Source organism: Stomoxys calcitrans, chromosome 2, assembly GCF_963082655.1.
Source record: "Stomoxys calcitrans chromosome 2, idStoCalc2.1, whole genome shotgun sequence".
Classification (NCBI taxonomy): Eukaryota; Metazoa; Arthropoda; class Insecta; order Diptera; family Muscidae; genus Stomoxys; species Stomoxys calcitrans.
The window spans coordinates 101,817,857-101,826,583 of NC_081553.1; the positions used below are offsets into that span (position 1 = coordinate 101,817,857).

At 43.0% G+C, this 8,727-nt stretch overlaps 1 protein-coding gene and 1 long non-coding RNA gene across 4 annotated transcripts in view; one reads left to right on the forward strand and one right to left on the reverse strand.

The window, feature by feature from the left end:
• Nucleotides 1-7,717, reverse strand: part of LOC106082966 (uncharacterized) — a 33,193-nt gene extending 25,476 nt beyond the window's left edge. For both annotated transcript variants that reach the window (XM_013245738.2, XM_013245737.2), the window contains exon 1: nt 7,258-7,717. In XM_013245738.2, the coding sequence (XP_013101192.2) occupies nt 7,258-7,310 (53 nt within the window). In that variant the 5' untranslated portion in view covers nt 7,311-7,717. The remainder of the gene's footprint in view (nt 1-7,257) is intronic.
• On the forward strand, nt 1,212-6,053 carry LOC106082968 (uncharacterized). 2 transcript variants are annotated; one of them, XR_001220578.2, is made up of 3 exons: nt 1,212-1,436; nt 1,521-1,803; nt 5,077-6,053. It is a non-coding gene; the product is annotated as an uncharacterized LOC106082968 (long non-coding RNA). The 2 variants fall into 2 exon arrangements; XR_009397408.1 differs by lacking the exon at nt 5,077-6,053 and having other exon boundaries at nt 1,521-2,057.
• Nucleotides 7,718-8,727: the final 1,010 nt, after the last annotated feature.

Sequence of the window (8,727 nt, forward strand, 5' to 3'; positions counted from 1 at the left end):
AGAAATTGTTTAAAATGCATTTTTATTAAAAAAATCCAAAAGCGAATCAATTAACATAGTTCTGTAATCAAATAATATAGCTCTGTTAAAATGTCAGGTTTGTGTCTTGGCTAAGTTAAAGTTAAATTTATCTTCACTAAGATCTCACCGACACCGACTGATGATAGAGGCGGTTCTGGCAAACCGATCAAACCAGGGTCAGGGCTCCTTTCAATCACGGAACGGATCAGAAGCTTGCGGAGAAAGCACTACAGGATGTGCCTTTCCCATAACGAAAAAAAGGACTAACACGTACACCCAGTCGGCAGCCCTTGCCAATGAAAGACTCCATCGGGTCCATCCGGTGCGTGCAACCGTCTGCCTATTCATCTTACTCGATTTACTTCCAGATCCCTCTGGACGAATCCCACCCAAGTCGCAGAGTTAGTGGTCCTAGATATTAAGCAACATAACAACGAAGTAAGGACGAAGACACAACAACAACGATAGTCATGAGCGTATTATAATGAGTATGACGATGACAATGTGGATGAGGATCAAAAACTTGCTTTGTCATGTTTGGACGATCTCGCCAACTTATCACTGGATTTCGCCAACTTATCACTGGAATGGATTGACTGTTGTATCAATAGCATACGATGTATACATACATATTTCCCCATCAACATGTCGTAAGGGAAAAGGCTATACTTCTCTCATGTCAAAGAGTGCAATCCTATTCAAGTTTTAGCTCAATGATATGGGGCCTGCTTTTTTATGCCAAGTCCGAAAGGCGTGCCGCTTAGCGACCCCACTTGTTAAAGAAGTTAAAAAATGACTGTCCCCAGCATTTGTAAGGGTATAACCACCGATGAATCATAGGCGGACATGTTAACCTCTGCGCCACGGTGGCATTTAAAATAGTTCATTTTATATTTGACTTATCTATATGAAAAACCTTTGCCAAACCTCTATCACCGTTATAATAATTGACCCGATGGAGTCTTTCATCGGCAAGCTCTGCCGCCTCAGTGTACAACACATTGCTACAACAATAACAACCGTTATCCACCGGCTTGCAAAAGCAAATTTGCCCATGAACATTCCGTTACGAAACGGGGGCTTAACGTTTAAGAATCCCTGGCGTTTGCTGCTAGGGTATTTTAAACGATTTTTTGATTTGCTTAATCAACTTAATGGGGGGAAAATTCAAAGCAGAAGGTTTGGGAAAACGTAGTTGAAACTAATTATTTATTGTCATTACGACATTTGGAAGCTTTTGTATATGTTTCACTACGAATGTTCGTGTATTTATAAATTAACGTTGCTTTATCGATTTCTTTCGTTGAAATCTATCAAAAACCTTTGCACTCTATCAACACATACCAATACACATACACATGTCATATATGTCAGCAAATAGCCTTGAATCATTGGATTATTGAATCAAATAAAAAGTAAGAAATTATCGATGTAAAAACGTGGTAGAACGTGCTAAATAAAAAGTTAACGCCCTTCTTCATTCATACTTTTTCTCTCAGTCCATATGTACACGAGGCAAAGAATATCTATAAAGACCATTGAAAAGGACACGAGTAACCTTTGGGTAATAGTTGGTGGGAATTCTGACTGTGCCGATTATCACGTTAAAGTGTTTGCTCTGCTGCAACTCCCAGTGATGAAATGTGTGTCGGTTGTAATTGGTTCAGCAAGGCAATCGTTTGATGTCATAAATCTTTGAACCAAGCAAAATTTAGATGTGGTGGCCTGTGCGATATATTTAATACAAATTTCGTCAATGGTACTAAGGACCTTTGAATAATTGTGAGTCGAAGTTATGAACTGTAAAATGGCATGTTCTGGCCATTGTGAATGGCATATTATTCACAATGTAACAGCTATTAACCATTCAAGAGGAACTTTTTGGCCGTACAGGGGCCGATTTATCCCATACGTGAACGAGAAAAATCATTCGAAATCTCTCTAAGATCGCAAATGTTACATTGACATGAAGTTTCATTCGATACGACAGCACACTCGATCACGTATGAATATAGAAGTTAATACCATTCTATCAAGGGAATTTTTTGGTTAAGGATATGGCTTATATACGTGGTAAAGCAGTTGTATATTGTGGTTCTTTAAGAATGGGCGTTGGGCTCGGGATATGCAACTCAAAATGCATTGATAATGCAGAGATAATGGATAACGGACTTAACATCAGCCCTGTCATCCTTGTCGATGGTAGCTACCCGGGAAAAGTTATCAATTCGCCTATTTCCAGGCGAGGTGTGGGAATTTGGCAGTTTTGATAATCTTTCCTTCACTAAGGCAAACAACGTTTGCGAAAATGTTCGAAAAGCTCATCGGACTGCCGTTTACTTATAAGCGTAGGAAGACTTCTGGGGCCCGGCATGAAATAGCTGTGAGCACCATACAGGCTGGAACACTGAGGTCCGATATTTGTGGGGTTCATTGCTGTCACGAGAAGCGTAGCTGCGAGCTACCGGTCGTTTCCACAGGTTGCGGATAGTGGAATGCAACGGCAGTCGCGGACAATCAGCGGTATCGAGCGGAGAGTCTCAGTGAGATGCTGTGCGGCACAAATACTGTGTGCCTATGGTGGTCGATATGGCAAGGCGAGTTATTGGCACCTTTAAATAACCAATGGACACCCTGTTCCCGCGGCAATCGGTCTTTGGACCGGGACGAGCTTGTTCACCTACAGGAGCTTGAGGAGGATCACCACCTTCAAATGAAAATATGGCTTCAACAACAACAAGGCCTCCAGGGGGTGGGCTAGGTTCTGTTAAATAACCAGATCAGGAACTCTGCGAATAAGATGGCCTTGATCCAACACGTTGGCATCAATCCCAGATCTATAGGAATGGAACGACTGCAACTGATATCTCTGTGCGGTGGATGCATAACCACAGGCATTTGATTGAGATGGTATCTGCGATAACAGCCCAGTAGCTACTGCTTAGACAACATGTATTTGTGTCTTCGCGCGGGTAGTATCATTGTCTCCTAATAGAGTTGATCCACATGTGAACCGAGTAAACAGACCGTCGCAGTACTTAAGGCAACATTTCCCTAGATCTGGCTGGTCCACGCCGCCGTATTATAGTTTATTATGGACTGGCCAATTGATTTGTATGCAGTCAACAAGGTTTCTTTTTTCAGCACTACAAGTGCTGCTGGTAAGTGACTTGAGGACCTTGTTTCTACTCCTCACCTTGTTGTTTTTGCAGCTGTGTTTTGTACGCCGAGGCGGCATCCCTTGCCAAGGAAGGATTCCATCGGGTCAATCCGGTATGTACAAACTGCTGCCATGGGATTACAGGCGATTGTTTCTGACCTTATAACAAATTGCAGTAGCATGCGCGGAGTCGTGACCTTCAACTATCATATTCAATGGGCTCACGAGAAGGTGTGTCTTCGTAGTATGTTGGAGAAGGTGCAGGGTGTTGCGATGGTGCTGATATCGGGACAAGGATGATTGCTCTGAGAGCATCCACAAATGCGATACTTCATCTGAAACTTTTGCACTGCCCTCAGACTGGGTGAGTCAGGGGCATGGCGCTCTTCGGACTTTTGGTATTCGTTTGTACTGTAGAAGTCTGCTGACGTGGCACGACTGGGTGACATTGGCGGCGCGACGGACTATGTGCCGGTCGAAGCTTTGGTCCCGTTATTCTTGAATCCCTCTGTTTACACGGATGGATCAACGCTAGATTGGGCACCGGAGCAGGGGTTTTTGTTGAATTCCTAGTTATTAGGATGTCACATAGACGTCTGGATGGGTGCAGTGTCGTTCAGGCACAGGTTTACGCGATCCTCACATTGTTGCTGCATTTTCGCGATCCTCACGCGTGACCTTCCATTCTTGGTGGATATCCTGACCGGCCACTGAAATGTCAGGTTGCTGACACGGCGATGAACTCAGGGAGATGTGGATTTCTGCAGGGTATGTGGGGATGAGGAGTTGGAGATGTTTGTGCACCTGCTAGGCCAGTTACACGCGATGACGGGGAGACGGCGTAGGATGATGGCTCTTCACTGAGCTCTCTATAGTCTCTCCACCCCCGTGTCATTCTGCAAGGGTCTGAAATAGGCGACGGAGCGGCCTTTATATTGTTAGTACATTGTCGCGAACCTCACGAGTGACCTTGCATTGTTGATGGATATCTTAACCGGTCACTGCAATGCCAGGTCGCTGACATGGCGATGTGCTCGGAAGATGAGGATTTCTGCAGGATCTGTCGTGGTGAGGAGGATTTGGAGACGGGTAAGCACCTGCTATGTCAGTGACCCGCGATGACGAGTAGAAGGCGTTAGGATAATGCATCGTCACTGAGCTCTCTACAGCCTCATTACATCCGAATCATTCTTAAATTCTGCAAAAGTCTGAAATGGCCGACGGGGCGGCCCTTTAGTCGGTGAGACTTCTTCGGTCTCTATGCCGAATTTTTAGTTTCTGTTTATGTTTTTCTAATGGCTTCCGTTTCTCTCTTCACTCTTTTCTTTCTGGAATGAACACAATGGACTAGAGGTGTTGTTGTTGTCGTCGCTACATTTTCATGTGGAGGCGGCGATCCTAGTCAAGCTGCTGTAGATGAGCAAACTCGTTCCGGCCCAAAGGACCGATCGCCGTGGGAACAGGGTAGCTATTGGTTATTTAAAGGCGCTAATAACCCGCCTCGTCATATCGAGAAACATAGGTACTCAGTATTTGTGCAAGAGCTGGTGCCGCCCGGCCTCTCACTGACACTCTTCGCTCGATATCGCTGATTGTCCGCGTCTGCCGTTGCAGCCACTCCATATGGAGCATTCCACTATCCGCAATTGTGGACGGGTCCGGTAGCTCGCAACTAAGCTTTTCGTAACAGCAATGAACACCATACCGATCGGACCCTTCGTGGTGCTTACAACTGTTCCGTGCCGGGAAGGACTGCAAGTCTGCGAGTAAAGCGGTTGCTAGGCGCGTGTCCTTGAACCAAACCTAACCTATCACATTCATCATATTATTCATCACCGCTGACGATGGAGTCAGCAGTGTGGGTAAAGATTTGGTGGATTATCTTCAAATTTCAGATAGCAAACCTCGACTTCTTATCTTCAAATTCCGCAAACGAGTGGCAACTACACAGAAAATATGGGATGCAACCTGTGGATGGGTCCGGTAGCTCGCAACTAAGCTTTTCGTGACAGCAATGAACACCATAACGATCGGACCCTTCATGGTGCTTACAACTGTCCCATGCCGGGATGGACTGTAAGTCTCCGAGTAAAGCGGTTGCCAGGCGCGTGTCCTTGAACCAAACCTAGCCTATCACATTCATCATCTTATTCATCACCGCTGACGATGGAGTGAGCAGTGCGGGTAAAGATTTGGTGACCGTTATCTTCAAATTCCAGATAGCAAACTTCGACTTCTTATCTTCAAATTCCGTAAACGAGTGGCGACTACACAGAAAATATGGGATGCAGCGTCCAACCTGTGGATGGGTCCGGTTGCTTTTCGTGACAGCAATGAACACCATACAGATCGGACCCTTCGTGCCGTGATGTACTAGAAGACTCCGAGTGCATGTGTCCTTGAACCTAACCTAACCTTTCACATTCATCACCGCTGACGATGGAGTGAGCAGTGTGGGTGAAGATCTCGTGCCCGTTATCAGCCACAGGCCGTTCAGCTAGCAAACTTCGACTTCTTATCTCCAAATTCCATTAACAACTGGCGTCTACACAGACAATATGGGATGCAACATTTTAGACCCGGCAAGAAGAATCAATGCCCGTATCGAAATCCTTTGGGAAGTCCAAAGCTGGATCCCATGACGCTGTCCAGGAATGAATAACTTAAAAACGCTGTCTAAAGGAACCGCACAAACGGTCGCAGATTGTTGCTGATTGCCTTAGCCAATCTGCATCAGCATGAGCTATGCAAATCTCTACGATGAGTGTTCTTGCCCAGTCTGCCTGGCTCCTCTCGCTTTTTGTAGTTGCTGTCGTGTGAGTAGGCTTGTCTATAACAATATATTTTTAATTTTCTTCTAACATTGGGCCAACACAACGGTGATAAAAGTATTCCGAGTGTAGCGTTAGACGAGTTTCAAATCTAAGCCAAGACCGAATGAAATAAAGCAGCATTAACTAATATGAGAAAAGTCCCCCCTTTGTTTCTTAATTAGGTGTTCGTGTGAAAATTTGGATTTATGGCATACAGCTTCACTACCACAAATCCCCGAAGCTAAGCTTCTGGCATTTACACATTGCTCTCCGAAAAGAAATTAATATCATATAGCCTTTGCCAATTTCTCCCAAATTTTCGTACTACATAAATACCAACTACTACAATAGGCAATGAATTTAACAATCCAAAAGTTGTTTCTATGACATATTTGCTTTACCATATACAACATATTCCCAATATGGGGCCAAACTGAACAGAACAGGTGGTTAATAACACATAGCAAGAAAACATGGCATACACACGGGGAGTGATGGGATGGTGGCCATACATGCCCAAGATTGCAAACACTTGACCAAGAGTTTGTGGTCGCAACATCGTTGCCAGCTATATGAAAGTAACTATTTGGTTTAGATAAGATATCGAGTAAAGCAAACGGATACATTGATTCTCAATAGCCTTTCCTGCATGGCACAGACAACGATTTGGAGAAGACAACAGAAAAATCGCGCAACAACATAATCGACAAATAAGAACAGAAGAAAAAAAACTATCACACTGTGTTATGTTGCAGGGCAGGGGAGCGAAACCTGTACATACATAAGCGTATAAGCCCACCGCACTTTTTCTCATTCCATATAAAACATGACAAATACAAGAATCCAAATCCAACAGACAAGCAAACACAGATTTACTAACAGCTCAACTAAAAGCTTGTCTTCGTTCTTTCCTATGCCGGAATGACTGGTCTGACGGTGGGTCGCGCTCATGTTGGTTATTTTGTGTAGAAGAAGACTAGACTCATATTCGAGTGTCTGGTGTGTGCTGTGCATGTACCCGCAGTGTGGGGGGTGTCTGGGCTCTGGCGTTTGCCTCTATGTATCTGCATGATAGTTGTTGCTGTCGACGAAAACATTACCTTGACCAGATTTCTGACACATATTTGTTAATTTGATTTACCACAAAGTGAATCTTTATTGAAAGTTCCATGCGCCCACAGTATGGAGGTGTTTTTAAAGTGCTAAGCACCATGATTAGATTTCAATTGCAATGCCTTTTAAAGTAAAATGAATTTCACTTACACTTTATCCGCCAATTCACGAACTTTCCACATATTTATAAATTTATCAACCATTTTGTCGAAAGGCTGGCTGTTTGGTTACGTTCTTTTACGTGTTATGGAATTTTTATTTTATTGTAGCTGTTTTGTGATGTTATATTCTTTCTTGCCACCACAGCTATTTCACTTAACAATTAAATATCTTCACACACACAAGCATACACGTTAACACGGACTCAAGTCGATGAAATAGTAAAACTGGAAAACCGAGTGACAGCAGGGAAAATTCGCATGAATTTTAAGTTGTTTAAATGCTTTATTTTTTTGTGTTTTTTTTTTCAAATCACATCCACGGAATATTCTTACGGCTTATTATTTGCATTCCAACAAAATACTTTGGAATAATATAAAAATCAAAAGAACGATGTACAAAAAACTAAATCAAGACGAGAAAATAATTTTGCTGTCGCCATCAATTATTACACTACGACAACCACATCAGTAATCAGTATCAGAGTATCAGTTAAATAATCAGTAATCAATAATCAACAACAAAAGCATGGTATTCTGTTCAGCTTAAAGCCTAGTACTGACTTTGACTTTTCACACGAACAACTGTCAAAAAGCACCATAAAAAAAATGGTGATGAAGATAATGCCAACACATTCCGTATAAGTGGGGTACTAAGTTCTATGAGCAAAATAGTGGGGACTGCCAACATGGGCCGAATCAACTCTGCTTCAATGCTGTTGTCTTTGACTTTGACGTCGGATTTCTCAATAATTTAATACAACACAAGTTCTTGTAGGTTTAGAAATAATGGGCAAATGTAATAATTACTTGTTTAAAACTAGACATAAGCCCATTGAAGACATTAAACACGTCATATGTCAAGTTAGCGATATTAATTGATCAATTAATAGTTGCTGTTGTAGCAGTGTGTTGTACACTGAGGAGGAAACCCTTGCCGATGAAGGACTCCATCGGTTCAATCCAGTACGTACAACCGGCTGCCATAGGATTGTAATTAATAGTTGTTGTTGTTGTAGCCACATTTTCATGTGGAGGTGGCCATCCTCGTCAAGCTCCTGCGTGAGCAAACTCGTTCCGGACCAGGGCGAAACATTGAAAGTGGTCTCATTTGTACAACAACCACAATTCGCCACGTTGTCATCAAGCTGATCAACGTTTTACCAACACTCACAAAGAAATTTATAGGCGTGTGTGTATACGTGTGCATACATGAGCATAGAATATGCGAGAAAGAAGATAACAACAAAGAGAATGCAAACAAAAATCTGTCTTCCTAAGACCGTCAAAACTGACCGGCTGTTAACAGCTGGTCGCGTGAGACCTCTTTAATCCGCCTTGTTGCGGCATATTATATATTCACCAGCGCCACCAACAAGTCTTTGTGCGAAGTTCAAATTCCTTACCTATTTTTAATTATCTATGCTATGAGCAAGTTATGGTGTTGCCAACAGCAGTTGAC